Raw genomic sequence first — 23,540 nt, 5'->3', positions numbered from 1 at the left:
GCAGTAGTTTCTTGTTTGTTTTAGCTAAGATACATGACATCTAGAGAAACTTACGGCAGCCTGCATATTATGTAAGTCTTTTTCTCTGCTGCACTATTTGTAATTTTCTTGCATTTTACTTAGGGAGGAGCAAGCAGCTACATAAACTAGTTTTGCAGAAGCTCTTCCTCTCAGGGATTTCCTTTCTCTTGAACACCAACCTCTTTGCTTTTATTTTTTTGGAGTTCAGTTCTACCAGTCAGCTTTCCTTCCTGTCCTGGCATTTCACATAGCAGCCTAAACCATTCACCTTGTCATTACTTATACTTGGCAAAATAAATCCGGTTTCTGAGTTCCTCCTGGATGATAAATTCAGTTATGAACGTAATACAAGCTGACTATCCAAACATAATATAGGCTTCTGTTTGCAGCTTGCTTTCATGGCGTTAAGCTAGGATTAAAATACCTTGATGCTAAAAATTCTTATGTAAGGGAGTCTTTGTGCATATACCTACATCCTTGATGTTGCTACCAGTGTGAAATTTCCATATAGCACATATTCCAGGGACAAAAATCCTAAAAGAGAAGGGGGTGAGATAATGTTCAATCTTCCAAATGTTCATAAACTGCTACTGAAATTTGTATAATTTTGAAAAATAGAAATAGATGTCAGTGCATGTATCAAGGGAATTTTACAATGATAAGAATCCATTTTTGGTTTTACATAGCTTGAGTGGATGTGAAAGCAAAACCTGCCTGCAGGATGCCTCTGTTAAATACAGCATGTAAAATAGATTATTAGCCCTGTACTCCAGTTAAGCAGCACTTCACTAAATAAGGAGTGTGTTTTCTCTGTGCGGTATGTACAGGCTAATAGTATAGTATTGAAAGTTTAGAGAGGTTTTTGCCTGGTCTCCCCCTTCTCCTTTGCTGTCCCTGTGTCTTGTAGGAAGTCAGTGTGTTAGCAGAAAGCTGACCAGTGGTTAGCTAGAGCTGAATATACCAGAAAAGTAGGGCATCTGAAAACCAGGTCATATTCTATAGTGGAGAGTGTAAGTATGTATAGATACACTGTAGTTTTAGAAACAGTGGAATGCATCGAAGCTTGTTAGTGATTATTTCAGGTTCATAAAACTCAGCAACAGTAGATCAGGCAATGACAGTGTATATCACAAGCGTAAAAGGTTCCTTTTTTGTTAAATGCCAGGAGGAGCCATATTTGTTTTTGCAGTGCCAGTATGAGTATCTCTTCTTATAATGGTTTAATTGGATTAAAACGACATGTGGCTTCTTTCCAAGGTCACATAAGCAATGAGAAATAGAATATATGAGGACCTGTGTCAACAAATAAGGGAGGGAGTAATTGAAAAAAGGAATTTCAGAGTCCATGTAGGAATGTGAATATGTATGAGTGTTATGTAAGCAACATTCAGTTCCAGTTTTGGTGTAGATTGCACTTTTAATAAGCATTACCATGGATTTCATCCTTTGGTCCCTTTCATAATAGCATAGACCAACCGCCTTGTATGACTGTAGAGCATCCTTGAGATATTATGGCAATTGTTGAAATGTAGAGTTTTAAAGTAGTCTAGAGCACAGGTGAAGTTGGATTCTTCTGTTACCATGTCCTGGCTGATAGTTTGTGGTGCAGTAACTTGGTGGAGTTAGGATGTAAGCACTATTGGGAGGAAGAGAATGGAACTTGCTCTTGGGTTTTCATTCTGACTTGAGGATATTTTGCAGCAGCCTGCCACAGTTTCTTCACAATATGGAGTATGGCTGGACGTAGAGTTGTGTACACTGGGGTTAAGTTAGTCTAGATTAGTCACTGCATTTATAGTTAAATGGATCCTTGGGCTGGAGTGTGTTTGCACTGCTTACATCTTGTCCATGTGGAGGTGTCAAAGTAATTGGACTAGTTCAAATATCTTGCAGCGTAAGCATACAACTTGTTCAGGGGAAACAAAATAAAACGGGATTTTTCTTCTAGGAATGGAATAAATCCAGAGGAAATTTGCTGTAAAATTTAAAGTGTTTCTTAAGGTCATTCAGCGTGTTGCCTTGTGTCTAACTTCCATTGCTGTGTGCTCTACACTGCTTCAAGGTTGTCATATCCAGAAGTTCCTTCTCCCTTTAAATGCAGGCAGACATGGAAGTGTCATTTTTCTCAGCTACTGGAAGTATAATACACCTGCACTGTTAGCTGTATATAATGAGTGTCCTCTTCCACAAAACAAAAACACCGAAACACTTCAGGAAATAGTTTATTTACCCATCCTGTGACTTGTATAAACCTATTTGTAGCAAGTAACTGCAAAAAAATCTCAACACTTCAGAACTGCATAAACATGATAGATATGAGTTAAGTATGAACCAGTGTCTTTCAGTGATGAAATATAACATTTGCTTCCTTTAGCAAACTGTCAAGGGTTTTATCAGAGTGACTAAAGTGCTCTTATCCTCTTCATGCATCAATGGTGTGACAGAGTAAGTCATCATCTCTGTATGATTCTGTATAAACTGCCAGAGAAAGACATTATTTTATGAATGATTCAAAACAGTCGTTTTGAGTTACTTATGTTTTCTCTTGCATAAAGATAAAATTCTAGACAAGGAACTAGTTTTGCAAATGGAGGTCAAAGCTCTTGTGCCTTTTGTTCAGAGTTTTTCAAGGTTTGTATACTGAACTGTACTGTTGCTTTTGTGGTAAACTGTTTTATCTCAAAATGCTTTCCTCCAGCCCTTCTTGCTGCTCTTCCTCTTTCTTTTCTTCTCCTAAGCAAACTGTACTTAGTACTCTTATCTCTCTGGTGACTTCCATTGCTTACTAAACCTAGTCAGTCTCATTACCTTGGGAATAAGAGGTGTCTCAGAGGACAAAGAATAGCTGATGTCACTACAGCAATACCAATTTTAAAAATTTCCTTTTTGCCTTGCTAGCAACAAGCAAACATCACGGACCTGGGTTTTTGTTTTTTTTTTTTTTGAGCAGATGACATCCTTTTCCAATATAATTTCTTTCCCAAATCCTGCTTCAGATCACATTGGGAACTTTGAAATTACTTCTGCACATCGTGCTCTTAAAGCTCAATTCTGAAAGCCTCAGGTGTCATGAGTTGCTTAACTGTTCATATGCCTTTTTCCTCCCCGCTCCCCCCAAAGAGTAACTGAAGTACTGATTAATGTCTGACACTACAGTTTAATATAGAACTGTAGAAAGTTGCCCAACACACTCAACCCTACTAAGTATTCTAAATCTAGAAGTCTGCTGGAAAAATTTGATACAGGATGAGTATGTTAAATATTTGTGTCACCTACTAAGGAAAAATATAGTTCAGCAGTCAAGCCAGCTTATCTGTTCTGAGCAAAAGAAGTTGAATAGCTGGAACCCATTTGTCATGGGGGATTTTGGATTTAATCATGTTCCTGTTGAAGTCAGTGAGACTCTTTGCTCCTGACTTCATGTGCTGGGTACTAAATGACCTGCCTGATGTGCTTGATTTCAATCTTAATAGGTCATAGCTTCAGTAGGTATGTAGGTGATAGCTAAATGGAGGTTCTTATTTTCAAGTGGTAGGGCTCTGTGTTTTGGAGTTTAAGTATAGTTTGTACTCTATACAAGTCTCCAATTGATGCATTTACGATAGATATAAAATGAAGATAACTCTAGTCCTTTTCAAAGGAAGCCTGAATAGCAGAAAGGAGCTGCTAAAAAAAAACCACCACCAAAACAAACAAAAAAACCCACCACAACTGAAAAAACCCTACCAAAAACTCCACAAACCAACAAAAACCACACCAAAGTCAAAGCAATAACTTATATGTGATATTAACACTTAAAATGTGCATATATTTAATAAAGCATGAAAATGAATGTAAATGAGGAGCTTTGCTCAAAAAAATCGTTGGAGAAAGAAGTGGAGTGCTGTGAAAAGCAGATGCATGGCAACTTTTGCATTCTGGCTCCTCTGTAGTGAGTGATGTTGGATTTTGTTATTCCTTCACTTAAACGGATTAATTATATGTGAAGGATGCCTCGAGTATTTGTCAACATGAAATAAGTAGAATTGCTGCTTCAAGCTCAACTTCATAGAAGAATAGTTAATTGGAGAGTAAATATAAAAGACCTAGCAAATTATCTCTGCTAATATCATTGCATATTCTAAGTGTGCATTTGTTCGCACTTGATATGTCTAATAGGTGAAAAGGGTCTGGCTGCAACTTCTATTGCTATGAAGTAGGTTGGGGTTTGAAAGTGACAGGCAGCTACGATTACACTTAAAAACCTGAATAGCTTTTAAATTACTTCGGGGTATTTCCAGTGTTGTAAAACTGGACTTAAACTTTTAAAAGCGGCTTCTACCAGTTTTGCAGCTTGTGCAAATGAATCTTGTTACCATAGTAGAAATGGCTTGCAGCATTCAGACAAATAAAGCATTACTACCTCTTCAGTCCTTTTAATTTGAACTTTCTAAGGCATAAAGCAATAGCTTTTTTTGAGGAAAACGATACCATGACATTTCAGTGCTAGAATGCAACGTTTTGAGTATTTGCAGCCAGTTGGCTCACTGGTTTGTGTTACTCTTCTTTCTTTGTTGGCACAGAAAACTCTGATGTGGGAGTGGGGTGGAAGGCAAAAAAGGTTTCTTGCATCTTCAATTAATCAGATATATATTAAGTACTGTGGAGGCAGTACTGAATAGACTGGGACCACACTTACCACTCTCATTGCAATCAGTGGCAAGAGATGACAGTTTCTGTTTATAGATTGGCTGTTAATTTAGTGTCATGAAATGAAGCGGTGTCTCCATTGTTTTTATTATTTAAAAAATTCTAATCCCTGAGTGGCATGATGCATAGGAAGAACCTAGGTCCAAAGTTGATCGATTTGATGCCTTTAGGAAAAGTGCTGGTGTTCCAAACAGCTCTTGACTGTTTCACCAAATATTGTACCAAAAACTAACTTATTTGGAAAATTACTTGCAAGCAGACCCCATATCTCTTGTCTTGTCTTACCCCAGAGCAAAATTCAGTGAAGGCTTCATTGGTCAGGCTGGCTAGCTTGCTGAATTCACCTGTACCTCTCTGTTCTTCTCTAGATGTATCTGCTGTCTGTGGTCCAATGGAGTAGTGTTTTTATTAGAAAGATTTGATTGAATTAAATCTTATTTTTAAGAGGAGGTTAAGCAATTATTTTTACCATGATAATATGGTAAACTAATGCTGCAGAATTAATTAATGATTTAGATGACAGTTAGTGGTATCACCAGCACCTTTCTAACCATGTCCACCAGCAGTGCTCTTCCCCATTACCTTTTCCTGGTAATGGAGTATTGTTTTGTTCTCCATCCTACAGGGAGAAGAAAATAGCATTTGATCTTCTGAAAAATGAATTCATCAGCAGTGTAACTTACATCTTTAAATCTTCTTTAAAAAAAGAAAAATCCTATTCAATTTAGTTGTCCACATACTCAAATGTGAAAATAACCCACCTTAAATAACTTGGCTTGTATCTGGCCGAGATGTTTCTTTACAGTTGCTATTTATGAACCTTCCATTGGCATCATCTTTACTGATGTCTAGTGGTCATAGCAAGGGCGCTAATAACCCTGGGTCTTGTGTTCAACTCCTGGTTAGGTTTAATTTTGCTACTTCTTGTCATAGTAGTGTGCTGCTTACACATTTATAGGAAGTAAAGGTTGTTCCTCAAGATGCTCATGTAAACAGTTTGTATGTGATGTTATGGAAATACTTCTAGTTAGGCAGGAAACAGGACAGCTGGGAACATCTGTGGTGAAATTCTTCTAATGATAGCTCATCCTTTTCTTAAAGAGAGCTAGCAATCTTTCAGTAGAAAAGTCAGGAAAGTGTTACAAATAATACTAATTAATGACTTCACTTCTTTAATACTATTTTTAGACTCTCAGATATTTCAGTGGGCTTCATTTTTATCTGTGTGCAAATATTGCTAATATCAGAAGCACTTAAATTATTAAAAAAGTTATGTCTTTACTTATTACAAGAAGAGACTTTGTGCTAAGCTTTTTCAAAGATTTGTAGTAGTAAAACAGGAATATTGGAAATGCTTCCAGCAGAATGAGTGAGCTTATTTATAAAGCTAGTTGCAAATTATTATACTCTGAATAAAACAGACAGCTAGAAAACTTTGCTTTTCTTAGCCATAAGCATGGGCCACTTGTTGTATAACCAATATAAAATCAAGGCTCACTTCTTTCCACAAATATTACTGTACAACCTACCACCTGCTTATCAAACTGAGGTATTTTGCCACTTAAAAAAAAAAGTCCTCATATGAACTGAGTAGCATAACCCAATTAAACTTATATTGCTGTGTCTTGGGAGGGACCTCTCGGCTAGGAGTTAGGGGCAAGGAAGAGGAGATGCACGTGTAATGTGCAGTGAATATTTTTCTTGCTGTGTTTGTTGGTGGCATGAGTAGAGGTGTTTGTAGTTAGGGATCTTGCGTGGGGGTTAACCTTACATAAGGGTTTTGGTCTTTGCAGTAAGCTATGGGTATCCCCTAGTGAACACTGCAGTTACCTGAGGTAGCAGCTCCTCAAAAAAAGTTTCTGTTGTCTTCTTTCCCTCCCTCCCTGCCCACCACTCAATTAAGCAAAAATGTAAGTCTGTCATCTTCATAGTTGTTTGTTAGCTTAAGCAGAAGAGACTCAAGGGAACATTAAATGCAAAGAATGATGTGATGAATGTTTTAAACTTCTTCCACAGGAACTGCTTGGACTCCACAGCAGGCATGGCAAGCAATCCCTCCTTGAGGGGAGCACTGGTACCTGTCAGGCAGCCTTTGCCAAAGTGATCTTTAGTTGTGCAGTTTGGTTAGGAGTCATTGGGAAGAGAAGTCCCTTGACTTCCAGGGCGGTCAGCAAGCAGCGGAAGGACTGTGCACCTCTGAAAGGGTGGGGACATATTATATCTTGTGGCTAATAAAAGCGCTGGGTGCTGCCCTGTTCTCTGTTTTGTTTTCAGCTTGGCAAGACATTTCCACGTGGGCTCTGTTGGGTTGCGCTCAGGCTGTTCCTGAAACAATGGTGTGCAGTGTTCTGGACACATCCCTGGGGAGACATCTTTGCTGCTTAATAGCAGGAAAACTGTTTAACATAACAGGAAATACACAAATAGGCCCTTAACTATGATGTGGTGACTGCCAAGAATTGTATAAGTGCATTTTTTTTGTGTCTTTTGAAAAGGGGGTGCTCCAGTGACACTTAGAGCTGGTATGTGGCACTTGAGATGCCGTATTTTCTGTCTTGCACTTTCACTGCAGCATGGAAGATTGAGTTCATGTGGATGATTTTAACCAGCAGTAACTGACATGGTTCTATTAAGATGCTGTTTTATTCTGTTGACCAGCAAATTGTGTTTCACCACTAGGATAGTTTAAAGTAGCGTTTCGGGGTTAATTTTAGACACGTGTTCAACTATGCTGGTGTTTCTTAAAACATGCTGTGCTGCTGCCTCCTAAAATAGATTTTCCCAAGTGTATTGTGAACTTATCTCTAGTTTTGGTGGCTGCCTGAATTTTCCTTCATTCTGCAGAGACTTTACTTCTTTTTGATTACACATATCAACGCAGTTAACATGAAGAATAGCACGGGTGCTTAAACTGTAAATTGGAATAGTAATATATGTAAAAGTAAAAATAACTTTCAGTATGAGCATTTTTTGTAAATATAACCCAACCCGGTGGAGGTGGATATATGCAAATACTATTTCTAGTGCCTTACAAAAACAGTACTGATCTAGAGTAACCCAGATTCTTAACTGAGCTGTGAAACAGTTGTAGAAATAGATAATCCTCTAGTTACATATAGAAAAAGTTTAATGCAACTTCCCTTATGTGATTTTTCTAGACATGCCAGGGTAGTCCTCTGAAAGTAAGCTAAATATATGCCTCCGCTCTATTGTTAATCTGTACCATCACTTCCACATACTTTTCGCAAAGTAACTGCTTGGTTATTTTTTAATTATGGGAAAACACCTAATTTGGGACTGAACCTGAACTCATCAAATGAAGTCAGTGTAGCTGGGGAGGAGCAGCCTGCTGGGTTGCCATTTTGGGCTGTGATTAAAACCAGTAGAGATATTGATTGAAACAAGGACATTGGGTGATACCATAGTGAACAATGTTGAAAATGCTACATTAGCATTTTCTACATAGCTCCTAAGAGCTCTAGGACTGATTCTTGAAGGGATTTGGGAAGTTGAACAGTTACTATAAACTTTATTTTCTTCTCAGTTCATTTTGAACCTATAAGCTTAATCATGCCTATATCATCACTGATTTTTTTTTTTTTTAAATCTGTGGGCAAAATTGATGTCCTAGCTTGGTCTCTGAATTGTTTTATACTCTATCTTGTACGCAGAAATTCATGACTTCTCTAAAAGGTAAGTCTGTATGTACCAAAAGGTGAATTTGGATGTTAGCTATTTATTTTGTAACTTGAAATTGCAAATTGCAGTCATCTATTTTGAGGAAAAGGTTAGAATTGAACTTTTTACTTATCTCTTGGTAGATAAAGTATGGCTATTATGGATAACTTAGCACTGATTATAGTGCTTCCTACATGCTTAGAAGTGCTATCACCTAGCTTTTTAAAGAACATCATCAGTGAATTTGAGTGTAATCTGGATTTATTTGTCTTTAAATGGATGTAGAGTTTCATAAACACAGGAAGCTGTTCCTGAATACATTCAGAAACAGTTTTGGCACGAAGGCAAGAATACAAAATATAACCAAGGCTCTGGAGGCTCTTTAAATTCCCACTGCCTGTCCTACTTTTTCTTCCATAATATCCTTTAGGCAGCATTTCAGTGCCACGCTTAAGTCCAGTGACATTTGTTACAGTCATATAACATCAGCTCATACCAGTGTAATTGAATAAATAGCTTCTGAGTTCAAACTAAAAGCCACTCTATCCTCTCCATCCGAGATAGCTGCAGATACTGCACAAGAAATGATGTTGCATATTAATGTGCTAGTCTTGTGGTCAAAATGTATTTTACAGGTCTCTTTTGTACAGTTGTTTTCAAGGGAAGATTATGGTTCCTTGCAAGTTACTGAGCCTTACATAGACTCTTACTCTGAAAGACTTTGAGCAGTTCAGAAAAAATAGAAAGAAATATGAAATTTTTGAATCTAACATTAAGCCGAGGTAATAAATGTTCTGGCAGTTAACTAATCATGTATTGGTTGTGAAGGAAGAATTGCTACGTTAAATTAGAGGCAGGCACAATTGATGAAATGAAGCTCAGTGATTCAGTTAAAGTTCCAAATTAGGTTTTTGGTTTTTGGTATTTTTTTCCTTTTATTGCAACAAAGTGGACCTCCGTAGTACATAAGCAGAAAGTGGCTTCCAAACCTAAGGGCTTAATTCTATATGCTACAAGAATCCGGTTTGGATTTCTTTGGAGTTCTTCCTGCAATTAGCTGTTAAAACCTAGGGTCATTGGAGCCAAGCTTGACAGATAGATCTAGAACAAATTTGTGATGCAAAAAATTAAGTCTGCTAACTTCTCTTACTTGGATTTGTAAGTAACAGTGTCTGTCCCAGTTACTTGATGTTATCCCAAGCATACTTATGGTTCTTGCCAGCCCTTTGGGAAGGAAGCATGTTGAAAAGTAGTTGAAGAAATGGTTAAGCTGTCTACGTATCTGACTTCCCAGAACATAGGAGACTATCGTACATAGGTGAGAACAGAAGAGAAAACGTGTCTGCTAGCCTGTTAGTATCTCCATGAAACATGTGGTATGTAGAGAGATTATAGCCAGTGATTTAATTACATGAAGTCAGATCAGGTTTGAGCTGGAAGAAAAGGTATAATGAAAAAATGCAGGGGAGTGTTTTGTGATGAGACTTGAAACAGTTTGATGAAATGCCTTTTATGTCTAAATGGTGTTTACCTTGCCCCAAGAAGGAGTAATGTAGATGGCTTCTGAAGGTTTCTTCCAGCCTCATGTTTCTGATGCTGAGCATGGTAGTCAACAAAAGAGTGGACTAAAATATTAAGGAAGGAATGAGTTCAACCATTGCAACTCAAATGGCTCCTTCCTTTCTGGCTGTGCTTCAGCCCTTTCGCCCCCGATGGCATGTGAGAGCTGGGTTCTACAGAAAGGCTTGTTCTGCAAAAAGGCCGGAAAAGGAGAAGGGGGTGGCCTTGACATGTCGTTCTGCTCTCTGGTGTTGTCTGAACGTTTCATACGTGCACGCACATGTGTGGATATATAGCAGGCTTCTTTCTGTGATGCCACCCCCTGACACTGCTCCCACTCAGTCTTTTCCCAGATGTGAAGATATCCCACATCTAAATATCTGCTAACAGGGTAAGTGGTAGCCCTGAATGTATCCCAGAAGGAAGCGGAGATAAGAAGGGATCAGGATTTGCACTGGCGAGGCAATTAATGGGGTCTGGCAAGTCATGGTGGGATTCCCGGTCCCAGTTGACTCTGGGGCATAACTTTGTAGACAGAAGCTGCAGAATGAAGGGCAGAAATATGCCATGTCCTGTACTTGTGATGAAGCAGTAGAGGGCACCAGACAACAAGGAGCAACTTCTTGTACGGGAGGTGGAAATGGGAAGAAAAGTCAGAGGAGAGGAAATAGGAACAGAGAGGAGTGAGGAACATCAGTAGTCTTTTCTGTGCTTGGTTCTTTGGGCAGCTGTGCATTTCAAGGATGACAAGGCACAGCTGCAACTATAAGAAGGTATGCAGAAGGAGAGGACTGCTTCACATGTCTGCCTACCCAGAGCAACACCTGAACTAGAAACTTACTTAAATGTAAACCCCTTATGTAAACATAATTGCTAGCTTCTGAATATAGCACTTTCTCTTCTTGCTTTCAAAAGCTGGGGAATTGAGTGATTTAAGATTGCCCGTGGAGTATATGATGAACTGATTTAGCAAAATTCAAATATCTAAAGCAAGGATAATAGATTGAGATATTTCACAAATTTTAACTTGGTCCTTATTGGCCAAGGCTGCAGCACACCATAACACATCCTCGTGCAATTACTTTCCATCCTGTTGTTGTCTTTGTGCTTAAAAATTGATCACTCTCTGCAGTATTATTTTTAAGATGCATGAAGAGTTGATTCATCAGTGTACATACACGCAGTGCCCCTCATGTCAAAATATCCATGCTCTAGGCTTTGCATTACTAATAAAGTAAACTAGTTCTGCCATCTCCCCCCTGCTTTTCTTTTTCCTCAGACAGTGATATGTAGCACTGTATGGTTAACTAGCATGTGTCAGGCTTTGTCCTAGTTCAGAACAAGCTAGGAAATCAAGCATCCATATTGCTCTTAGTTATTTAGAAAATAACCAGAACAAACCTGATCCACTGGTAGTCTGTGGTGCATGTTAGAGTTGTCTTCTGTAAATTGCATAGCATTTCAAATTTGTTTATTTAGTTCAGTCATCTCTGAATGTATGGTGGGCTTATTAGTATTTCTGTCTTTGTAGTTGATGTGTGGTTCATATTCATGCTTGATATGTACTGGCTAGATGAAAATCTAATTCAATTCTAGATGTTACAGTTCCAGTAAACTTGACTAAACATATTGTGAATGCAATATTAAGACAAAATCACTTTGTGTATTAAGTGTTCAAAATTCAACTAGTGCTTCTGTAAGATAGGCCTGTGGTACCTAAGGTAAAAAGTGTCATGGGCACAATGCTGAGATTTCAGAGTATTAGCCAGGCTTGCATGTGTACTATGCATTTAACAGGCAGACATCTGTCTGGTACATTAATTATACGCTCAATGTTCAAGTCTGGGACTCCTTTAAGTCCTTTGTAAAATGTGGCTTGTAAAGATTATCCCTTCCAATCTTCTGATCTGCTAGAAAATTTAGACGTTGCTATTTTGAAGTGTTGTTTTAAATTCTTTCCTGACATCATCACTGACTTCGTCAGTGCAGCGCTACTGGGGTTGACAAAATGTGTGGCCATTTGACATCATGTCACCTGATACTAACTTTGCCATCATCAAGACTGGAAAAGAAAGAGCTACTGGTGAAATGACAAAGAAACATGCAACACTAAGACAGCGTCAGGCACAGTTCAAGACAGTCTTGATCACCAGACTTTCCTTCCAAACTTGCTCTTTAAAAAATGCGCAGGCTGGTTGATCAGGTATTTGCAGCGATGACATGAGTTGAGCTAACACTTGTCTTTGTCCTTTTGTTTTGGAAGCCACCAGCAATTTGGAAGGTAATGCATTTTCTCAGATGTAGGTAGGTACCTTTACAAACATCATAATCTAGCTCCTTGCAAAGCTTCAGTATAAGGTTAGTGTAGGTTTTAAAACATAAATGATAATCTTCAGAAATGTAAGGCTAATGCAACATGGAGATTCTGTATGCTTAATCAGTATAGTAGCAGATCATACCAAATTACTGGCGAATGAAAATGTGTGTCGTTAACATACTTCCTGAAGGGGGAAAAACACTGTTCTAGGTGATCAGTAGTGCCTTTGACAGTGTCCTAAAACAGTTGTACAAGCTCAAGAGCCATATTCTGTAGGACAGGTGACACATTAGGGAAACAAAGACACATCAGTGTTAATCACTCAGATGAAGGCATGGTTTTGGTTGAGAAATATTGAGGCTTTAACAGGTGGTTAATTTTAATAGGCATATGCACACAGGGAACACAGTTCAAAGGCTGTCATGTGGGTGAGAGCCTATTGGGGTAGGAACTGGAAAGATGATGTATTGAGGCTTATCTAGGAGCCTTAGGCCAATGTCACACTTACATTGTAGGTGTTTTGCTTGCCTTGGAATCATGGTTGCCTCAAGTGCCTCCTGATTGCAGGGAGACAGCAGAAAAAGTCCAGACCATCACATTGCAGGGCAGAGGGCTTGCTACACACTATGGGTTGTCACTTCAGAGCCTGAAAGAGTATGAAGTATGGGGCAGATTAAGTGGCAAGGAGTAGGCTCGCATCTGTCTTCCGAAGAACCCTTGTGCAGAAGTAGTTAAGGACTGCTTGGGGTTGCTAAGCCTTTTGTGGAAATCCTGCAAAAACTTGCTTAGAAAGGTGTGCAGTTGGAAAACTGGCCTTGCTTGCTATCTCTTGGTTTCTTTCCAGTCACCTGTATTTGCAGGTTTCCTCTTCCACCCCTGTTTCTGTGTAAAGTATGCTGTAACAAAACAGCGCCCTTGATTCATGCTCCGTTTGTTGTGTCAACAAGCAGGAAGCTAATAAAGAGCTGCATGTGCTATATTATAGTTTCTAGGTAACAACTTTAGGCTGCAGGACTCTGGTGTGGTCTGTAAACATTTGGTTTCTTACCTAATAGTGCTGTAACGGACAGGGAAGCGTTTGACATGCTAATAGGCTCTGCTTCAGAAGAGACTTGCTTCTACCAATGTGAAACCCCGTGAGGCTAGTGCTGCAAGATACGTGTGTGTTAAGCATGCAATTAAAACATTAAACAGGTATAGAGCTCTTTGAAGTGCATAAATACATCTGAGATTTCCCTTTCCTTTTCACTATAGTGAAAGAGAATATCCAGTTCTGTGGCTAGAAGTGAGGAGTGAAAAGGGATGGATTTAAAATGCTGTACTGAGGCTAGAAGTCAGTGCTATAATACTGTAAGTCACCGTATGAGTTGGCATGAGAGGACAGACACAGACTTCAGAAACAGTACTTCAGACTGAATGCCTAGAATAATATGTGATGATTCTGCACTCCCCTTCCAGGCTGTACCAGCATTTAAGGAAAAATATGCTGAAAAACCTTTGTACCCCTGCAAAGAAAGGCAGAGGGATTTCTGCTGTGTATGTTTTAATCTTGCTGAGTCAGTTTAAGCATCTAGGTCAGATTTTACCTGCCTGCAGTTAAGTTTTGTTCAGTTCCTGCAACCTTTTTAAGTCTCTGTGATGGTTACTGTTTATTTTATTCAGAATAACTTGAAAAGGGTTTGACAGCTAAAATAAGCTGATGTTCCTGGACGTGGGCTAGTGGCTGACCCTAAAGAAGGGAAACTGAAGAGGTTACAGTAAGAGTAAAAGAAAAGGAGAGTTACTGTTCTGCTCCAGAAAGAATTTAGTTGTCTTGGGCTTCAGACTGTGTTGATGCGGGGGGAGATGCAAGATGAGAAGTGCTGTTTCTCTTCCCCCAGCTTCCTGAGACAAGACCAGCTGAATAAGTAGCTAGAAGAGTTTCTGAGGTACAGCATCTTCTTCAGAATTTCAGTTGGGCAAATTATTCAGGCACAACTCTGAAAAATGAAGTTGCTTTCCTGTGGACTGGTACTGGTTCATGACTGACGTGCTTGACACATGAACAAGTTGGGGCTGTCTGCACCAGCTTATACAGACAGGCCTGAGGCAGAGCTTAGAACATCACTTCTTCAGGAGTCTGTGTTTGTACAGTCACCAGCCTGGACTATGAGAGGCACAGAAGGAAGGTGTGCGTTTGCCACTTGCCAAGCTGGATGCAGGCAAAAATTACAGTTGACCAAGCTGTGGAGTGGCTGGGGGGGTTGTTGGAAGACTTCCATCCAAGTCTAGCCTGTCAAGCCCTCCCACAGACACCGTTAATTTAGTTTTGTGATTGCTTTCCCTGTATATTTGTCTGAAACTGCTTCCTGGGTTTATAGCCCAGAGCAGGAGTTTTGAAAGAATTTAGGGTGGTAATTTACAGCTAGCCAAATTTCCAGGTCCTCTCAAAGATAATGTATGTACTGCTGCAGATTAAACCCAACAGCTTCCTTATTTGTATGGATGTTCTTAAGTCTCCCTCTCTGAAGTACCATAGCTTGTCACGAGGCAAACTTTAAAATCAAAGCCATGAGATCAAATGATTGATCAGTCTTTCTGTTGCGTTGCTCGAATAGCTTGTACGCATTGCGGTGGGGGAGGATGGCAGGAGAATTGTAGAGATTTTTTTGAGGCATCAGAACTAGCTGTGTAAAGATTAACAAACAAGGTGAAGTTAGGTACTCACTTATGGGCTGGTTCAGATGTGAGAGTGAGATTTGATAACTCCTGAAGGGAAAAACTCCAGAATCAGACCCGTGGGTCACGCAGTACTGCATCGATGGGACTAGCACACTCACAGCAGGAAAAGATAAAACATCTAGAGTAGAGGTCAGCAGCGTAGGTCTGTGTTCTTCAGGCTCTAATAAAAACAGGTAGACCTTCAAGTTTACTTTAGTGTTTATCAGTGTATTTGGAGAAATTTGATCCAGCTCAAAACTCCACTGAACACGGTTAACTATAAGTGTTTCATGACTGTTAATATTGTACAGGATACGTGTTTTGTAATGCTTTCCATAACTTGGTTCAGTGTGTGGTGTGGGATGTATTGGCAGCATTTCCTTACCCTTACTTCAGTATTTTAGTTCTAACTTGGCTGATTTCATAAATATGATTATATATCTAGTTTGCAAGGATATATTCTTGTCTAAGTGTTCCCTCCTATTATATGTAGCAAGTACTCTGTTCTGTAGTCTTCTCTAGTCCTTACTCTTTTTTTCATTGTTAATTTGGTCTTTCTATTCAGTTCTCAAACTCTTTGCCAGCCTAATGCCAAGAAGTCCAACGGTGGGATTTTTTTTGTTTGTGTGTTGGGTTTTTTTGCAGTGAGGGAGTGTGTTCAGTTACCAATTATAATTAGGTTTAAACCAGACTTTTTGAAAAAAGGAAAAGTGAATATATAGAGGCAACTAGAGGCTTCCTGTTTCATGTTTGGGAAGTGAAAATATCTGGTTGCTGTTTTAAGTCTGACCCCAGTCCTAGTTGTACAAACTGGTCAGCCGTACAGAATGTGAAACCACCCTGAAGGTCAAAATAATGGATTTTTTGTATGATTCACTGTAAGCTTTGTGTAAACTCTTTTGTTTAATATTTCAAACATGCTGTATTACTTAACACTGTAAAATATAACTGTTACTGTGGTTTAGTGAGTTTCTGTGTTGACTTCAAAACTATGCATGGTGCTTTTCTCAGATGTTTTAACTTCATGGACTTTATTCTCATAATATTAAAGCTATAGAAATAGGGGTGGTTTGTGTTTGCTAGTAGCTAATTGTGTGAAGGATTTCTGTGCTTTCATAAAGCAGAAGAAATACTTTAAAAAAACAAAACAAAAAAACCCCGAACATCCCACCCAAATAGACCAGATTTTATTTAAATAGGATTTTTTTTCCTCTAATCATTAATTTACTCTTGAGAGGAAATCCTCATCAGTGTTTGACTTCTGTTAGTCTATGAAATCAGGAGGTTTTTCTCCTAAACAGGAGAAAACGTTAAGATACTTGAAATGCATTAAGGATAGAGACAGCTTAGTTGGAGCACAAGCAGATGTACAGCAGCAGAAACTGGTAATTCCAAGACAATGAATTCTGGGTTGGGAAGGTTGTGCATTGCTGAAAGCTATTGTTTGTGTGTCATTAGCTACCAAGTATTCCTGTTGAGAGACAGGTTGTAAAATTCAAAGTACCAGCAATCTCTGTAGACTTTCAGTTTGCTTTGTAGTATCTACTTGCAAATTTATTTTTAGATAAGTTTTTGAAGAGTGTCTTCCAGAGTGGAGAAAAGCAAAGGAAACCTGCCTGGAAGCCATGTGAAAAAGGTGATCTTTACAAATCACCAAAGAGTCCTTAGTGATCAGACCTCTTTGAGTGAGGAACGTACCAAACACGTCGATTACGTTCTGGATGGAATTAATATTTTCATGTAGAGCAAGAGACCAGTTTCCAAGGAGAGCTCTTCTTCACAGTGTGTTATATTATAGCAGAGAGCACTCGGCAATTGGGGTGGGTGTGCACACATGTAGAAAGGAGGCTGAAGCCTTTGGGCTGTCAGGAAGAGTTAGATTTTGGGTGGTTACATAGATAAGCCTGGTGAATACCCTCCTTCTCACAGAGAGAGACTCATTCTCTACCTGTATCATACCTGAACCAGTGGAAATCAGTTCAGCTGGATTCTCATTTGCTGCCAGGAAGTGTGTGACAAGGTCTTTGCAAGTGCTTCACCTCTGTGCCTGAGATTTTTAGGAACCACTAGGAGGGTTGGAATGAAGTCTTACACTGCTGAGCTGAATTACTGCAGGTGTTGGTCTAGGGATGCAGAAGTGCTGATAGTGCTCATACCTAGCTCTCTTCACCTACCTCAATCTTTTGGTAAAGATGTTACCTGGATTCAAACTTCAGATTGTTCTTCTGCAGTCTGTTTTATGTACTGGCACTTAGTGGTGACTGTATGACTAATAATGCTCAGGAGCTCTCGGGATAGCTATCCAGCTAGAAATGGGGCAAGGGGCTGAGGGGGGAAGAAACTACACCTGCGGCCTGTAGCTGTGCTGGGGAAATCCCATGAGAAAGACTGTGTCTGGCCTTCTGGCAGGTGATACAGAAACTGAGAAAAAAGCTCCACCATCGGCATTGTGTCCACCAGGGGCTGTGATACCACTGCGATAGCAGGACAGTCGGGGGATACCTGCAAGACGTGAGGTGCTCTGTGTGGAGGATGTATCTGTGATACCTTCCTGGTCCCATGAGTATGCCTGGACTAGTGTAGGAGGCGAACTGGAAAGTGAGCAGTAAACTTGCATTGCAAGCAGGACTCCCCAGATTGGCTCTTTGGCCAGTAGCACTGTGGTGAGTTGGAAATCCCGCTTCTGTGTATGCATGGACTATCAGCATTCTTTGTAATGCTTCCCAGCCCAAAATGGTGCTGACAGGGATTACTGTGGTTTTGGGTGGATAGCATAGGTCCTCTGCTCTGGGGTGTCTGTGGGATCATCACTGTCTCCACAAGCATCCCAGAGCCATGACAGGGCCAAAGCTGTGGTGTAAAAGCTTTCCTGAGCTCCAGCTTATGTGCTGCTCTGAGTCCCACTCTGAATGCTGGGTGTTGCACTGAATACCAGCTCACCTCTTTGAAGGCAGAGACTGACGCCTTCTGTAGACCAAGATCTACATTGTTTGTCATTTTTTCCAAACTGAATCCAATGACTGGGTAATTAAATAGCTGTGTAACAAAACACCTAACAGCCTGGTGTCATTAATCTATCTGTTTTTACATGGAGCCTAGACCTATTGTGAGTTCTGTGCTTAAAGTAAGAAGCCTTAGCTTTGACAGAGAAAAGTTAACATTCGGACCTGGTTGCTAAAAGGCTTAGCCTCTTTAACCTGCCGAAATATCTTATTAGTCAGTCTTCCCGTATTGCTCTGGTAACTGTTTATTGTTTGTGGACTAGAGGGCTTCCTCAGGATCTGGGTTCTTCCAAAGATTGCTAAAAGAGCATTGCTAGCTGTGGGAATGAGGAGCGCATTCAGTGGGAGTGGGGCAATGTCCAGGGTGCTCACAGATGTACTCCTGAACCCTCACTGCAAACTTTAGCAGAAGGACAGGTGCATAATCACCTTGTTGAATATACATTTGAAATAACTAAGTGCTGTTGAACTGTTTGGCTTTCAGCTCCTGCAGGCAATTTGGGCTCCTTTTGAGCCTTTGTGTTGGAAAGGAAGGGCTGCTGCATTCTTGAAGAGTGTTTGGCTGCGTTGCAACAAACCTGGTTACTGATGCCTGAGCCTACTTTGATTGATGCACAGATCAAATGACTGTTGGGAGTGGCTTTTGGAGTGACGTCCCATGTACAATGATGTCAGCAAAAGATTTTAAAAAATTCAGGTGTGGCATAATCTGCCAATTAAACTGATTAGTACTCTGGCTGAGTCCTGAGAAGGAGCTCTGGCTCTAGAGCCCTGCTTATTGAAGTACTTCATTTAGTGCCTTTGTCTCGCCTTGTACTAGACTTTTACCTAGTACCTTCACTGCAGCACACTGTAAATTGAGGTAGGATACTATACCAAGGGCTATGTGCTAGCTCTCTTGCTATCCAGGGAAATCTGCTACTGGCTCACAAATGTCCCTGACTGCTCGGAAGCTGTGACACTGGAAGAGGTCCTGTGATTCCCGTGGGATCGGGATGGAGTGCCTCGCTGCTCTGTTGGCAGAAGTGAAAGCTAGCCAGGAGGCAATGCAGGCTGGACAGAAGGAACTAAAGCATGATGTGGAAACATCTCAGAAGGAAATCAGGACAGTGTTAGCACTGCAGAGGAGCCAGCAACAGGTGAAAGAAGACCTCAAAGCGGAGGTGAAGTCCAGTCACTTGGATATAAGAACTGTGCTTGAGGAAATCCAGCGAGTAAGAGAAGAAATGGAAGCTCGATTAAATACTCAGGCTGATCTGGTCTTACTGATCAAAGAAGTGAGCACTAATTTAACATGTGTAGACAAGGCTTTCCAGAAAATGGAGGAGAGGCAGAAAGTTTTTACCAGCCTGCATCTTCCTACAAAAGAAAATGTTGAGCAAGGATTTTTCTTTGAAAAATGCTTACACAAGACACATATGGGTTTTGAAAAACCTGTGGAAGCTAACAGTTTGGATGAGGAGTGTGAAAAGAAGGTGCTTAGGGGTAAGACAATGGTGACTGCAAAAGTGTGGGGAGAGAAGTGAGGTTGTTGGTGCTTGTGCTTGTCAAGTAGTTTGTTTAGGTTGTTTGGAATGCTTTTAAGAAATGTAATTTTTTTAGCAATTGAATCTCTTGCTTAAAGAAAATAATTTCTAGCTAGTGTAGACATTACTACACAGACCTTCCTAGTACATGATAAGCAAATGAAGGCTTTGATTTGGCTCTGCAAAGCAAAAAGTGGGTGATAGATGTTTCATCTGGTAATCCAGCAACAGTGCACAAGATAGAGAGGCTCAGGAAACCAGCGGTACCAGGCAAGTTCTGAGATAGCCAGCCAAGTACAATGTCAAGTGCTGGGCAATACCCCAGCACTTAAACGTAACTTTATGGAACACACCTTGATGTACAGACAGTTGTGTATTTCTGGCTTTTGAATGCCTGTTAACTAGAGAAGCTATGTTTGCTTTATGGAAAAGCTTGGGATGGGTCTAATATTCTCCCCAAAGAACTGGAGTCGGCTGGTGCCATCCATGTAGTGACTGTAGAGGGAGTGGGAGGATTTCTGGACCTTTTCCAAGGTCACGGGGTATTCTTTTTGCCAGCAAGATATCAAATCTTCTGTGAATGATTCAATGATCGAAAGGCTTAGTCATTGCAAAATCAGTGCTAATTTTTTTTATTTTATTTTTTGACTGATATGAAGAAGGATAGGACCCTAGATGGTGATTCTGTCTGGTTACTGTGCTGCATGCAGTACTTGAGAATCTGATTTCTAGTCTTCAGAAATTGAGCATTTCAACTAGATTGGGTACAGTGTTTTCAAGCCTGTTGGAGAGGAGTCCAGAACCTAACTGAAGGGTGGAAATTGTTCTGCTTTACAAGTCTGACTGTATAAAGGTGGCAAGTAAAAAGGCCAAAGTGAGGAGGACTTGGGCTGGTAACCAATACTGTCTTTAATTTAGAGTCCATCACTGATGTGTTGTATCAGTAATTAGACTCATGATGCTTTTGTTTTAATGAAAGCATGGCTTTTGTTTTGACATCACAGCGTGCCTTCTGTACAAATCTGGAAACAGTCTGTCATTGCCCAGAGGTACGTAGGCCATAAATAAGCATTGGAGTGTCACTGGTGTTAATCTGTAGAGGCGGTTTATGCTACAGAGGGTTCATGCTAGCAGAGAAATGCTTTTCAACACTTGAAGTGGCTGTGTATAGCACATGTCTATGATAAAATTGCTAACAGGAATGTCACTGAATTTCTCTAGTGCATGTTTTTTGGTCAGCTTTTTTCAGTATAGTATCCAGGGTTGGCTTGGTTGGATGTTTGAGTTTCTAGGAAAAGACTTGGTAGTCTGGGTACTATGATAAAAGCAATGGTGTGAAACTGGCAAACTGATAAAAACTGGCTGAACTCTGGAAACATTGGATATCTGGAGTCTTGTGTCATTAGTGGTTAGCTGTTGTATCACTGTATTTAAATGAAACGAATTCATTAGGTAACAGTATGTGATGTAATTTTTTCCCAGAATAAAAATTGTCTGCAAACATTTGTTCAGATTTAATGCAGCTCTGTCAGAGTCCTACAAATGGGTGTAAAAGTCACTTCATATAGTTAATTCAACGATGACATTAGCGTCTGTATCAGTGAATTTACCAAGTACCCTTAAATCAAGAAGAGTGCTCTAGTTCTCTGTTTATTGAAGTGGAGCATTCAGGAAGGGAGGTGGAATATATGAGAGAGTAGGAGTATGTGAGCCAGTAGGGCAGGGAAGGACTGACTGTACGTGTTTATTCTCTAGTCCTTGCTCTTTTTTTTTTTTCCTCTCTCCTTGATTGTTGTCTCTTGTGATTTTTGAAGGAGCTTCAGAAGGTAAACAGTATTTTCTTAAACATGGTATTCTCCATAAGATTGCTGGAAAATGGACACAGTTGCTCTCAAATGTGAACTGTCATTCATTTAGAGAGATCTACTCAAAGGACATCATTATGTCTGCACTGCGAGAAAAGAAGTGGTCACATTAGTTAAAATGGTGGTAAAAATAAGCTAACTAGAACTGGCAGCCAAGCTTGATCTTTCTTTCCCCTACAGGTTTGTATTTTGATTTGGGTTATCATGTTAATGTACCTTTTAACAGCTCTGCTATTAAACTGCAAGATGGTATGTTTCGAATTGGAAATACACCCTTTAACAGTCATCATCTCTGAGCAGAAGTGTAGTGAAATCTCCAAGAGTACAAGAGCATATGAACATGATAAAGCGCTATGCTGACAATTCTCTAACTATGAGGCATGACTGAAAATCTTGCCTAGAGAGGATTTATTTGGAAAATTAATAGGCTCAGGAGGCACTTTATACCGTGCTCAGAGAGGCACAGAGGACATCAGTATTTTGAACAGGAAATTTGTTTTCAAATGCTTTGAAAACAAATGAAGGCTGTGCGAGACTGATGTATTAATGCAATAGTTGATGTGTCAGTCAGACTAACATTGACTGAGAATCAATGCTTTTATTATTAAAACTGTCTCCAGTTGTGTGATTGAACCTTGCACTGCTAGGACTATTCCAGAGTCGCTTGACAACCTTCAAACCCGGTGCTTGGGCTTCAGAAAGGATTCATGAGCAACTACTTCTAGTTGGTTAGTTTGTCCCCTGTTTTTTCCTATTTTTCTTTTCTCCAGATCTCACCTCTCAGGTTTTTTCACTTTATCTTGAAGAAATCTTGTTCAGTTGAAACTGTACAAAGTAATCTGTTTAGATGTATTCATTAAATTGCCAAGGGATATTTAGGTATTGCATCAGCCTTTTATTGCAAAAGTGTTTGCTCGTTCCCTGTGTGATCAAACGGGGAAGACTGGCCCTATCTGCACAGCAGTACTGTACTCCCTTTCCAGTCTGAAGGCAGCAGAGAAACCTGTAACCTCCGCGGTGTTTACGAGTCAAGCACTGGATAATGTAACATGGTTTCCTCTGACATGAGATGATTGTGTACTGTGAAGGGATTGAGGTTGCAACATAACTAGGCATATTAAATCAACAATGTAATTCTTGGACCGTGAATAGTGGCAGGGCAAACTTGAAATATATTACATTTTAGAGTATTTTTTTAAAGTCTCATCCTTGGGACTGAAATTGCTGACACTAAGAAATGCTGCAAGACCTCTAGTTAATAAAGCTCAAACCTGAACTCCAGAGAGGGGAATTTTAGCTATGAAAATTTTAAAAGGAAGAAAAAGATCAAGTAAATATAGGGAAAATGGTACAGGAAATATGAAATCCATGCTGCAAACAAAAGTGGTCAACTCTTATGTTAGAAATAAGTTACTGGATAAGTAGGATGACAGAGATCTTGCATTTTGTGAAAATATTTATTCAAAGCACAGTGTGAAGAATATGCTGAAAAGTAAGCCACAGAATATGTGAAGGTGAGCATGAAGTGCAAAACATTGTATACAAGGTTATGGTGCTAGAAATTAACCTGGCAGATGATCGTGTCTGCTCTGCAGGGCTACTGAAATAACCCTTTCTCCTAGTTAGTATTTCAGGAAGTGTATGTAAGAATTTATAACTACTTTCTTTTGCACCTGTCTTTTAAGTTTTGGTGAGACTTCAACATAAAGTGCCTATTAATTAGTTATTGTTGTTGTTTTAGTTGACAAGGGCAAGCAGCGGAGTCCCAAGAGCTCGTGCATACGGACTCAAGCCTCCACAGAATTGCATTCACCTGGCACAAAACCAGCTGAATTGACACAGTACAAAACAAAATGTGAGACCCAAAGTGGAATCATCCTGCAGCTGAAAAAATTCCTGACAAGCAGTAACCAGAAGTTTGAAGCATTAACAGTTGTGATCCAGCACCTGCAGTCTGAGGTAAGAACTCGCAGCTAATCAATTTTGGCTTTAATTTTTTCAACCTTCTCAACAAGGGCTTCTGAAAATATTAATATACCAATACATAACATCTGTGTTTCCATTCCAAAGATTTCTGTTTTCCTGTAGAGGTAGCAGTAAACCTGCTCCTGGCATCAGTTGAATAGAAAAAATAAAAAATAAAAACCCTGACACTGGGTTTTATGGCCTCTTTGCAGCTTCA

At 39.8% G+C, this 23,540-nt stretch overlaps 1 protein-coding gene across 5 annotated transcripts in view; it reads left to right on the top strand.

Moving 5' to 3' along the window:
• Positions 1–23,540, top strand: part of MTUS1 (microtubule associated scaffold protein 1) — a 126,978-nt gene that overhangs the window by 75,149 nt on the left and 28,289 nt on the right. For 4 of the 5 annotated variants that reach the window (XM_050896751.1, XM_050896750.1, XM_050896752.1 and 1 more), the window contains one exon: positions 23,100–23,317. In XM_050896751.1, coding sequence (XP_050752708.1) covers positions 23,100–23,317 — 218 coding nt within the window. Of the gene's footprint in view, positions 1–14,685; positions 14,707–23,081; positions 23,318–23,540 lie in introns of all 5 variants that reach the window. The other variant, XM_050896753.1, reaches the window with a different exon arrangement.

The sequence above is a fragment of the Gymnogyps californianus genome, chromosome 4, assembly GCF_018139145.2.
Source record: "Gymnogyps californianus isolate 813 chromosome 4, ASM1813914v2, whole genome shotgun sequence".
NCBI lineage: Eukaryota > Metazoa > Chordata > Aves > Accipitriformes > Cathartidae > Gymnogyps > Gymnogyps californianus.
This window is presented reverse-complemented; position numbering and strand designations above follow the sequence as displayed.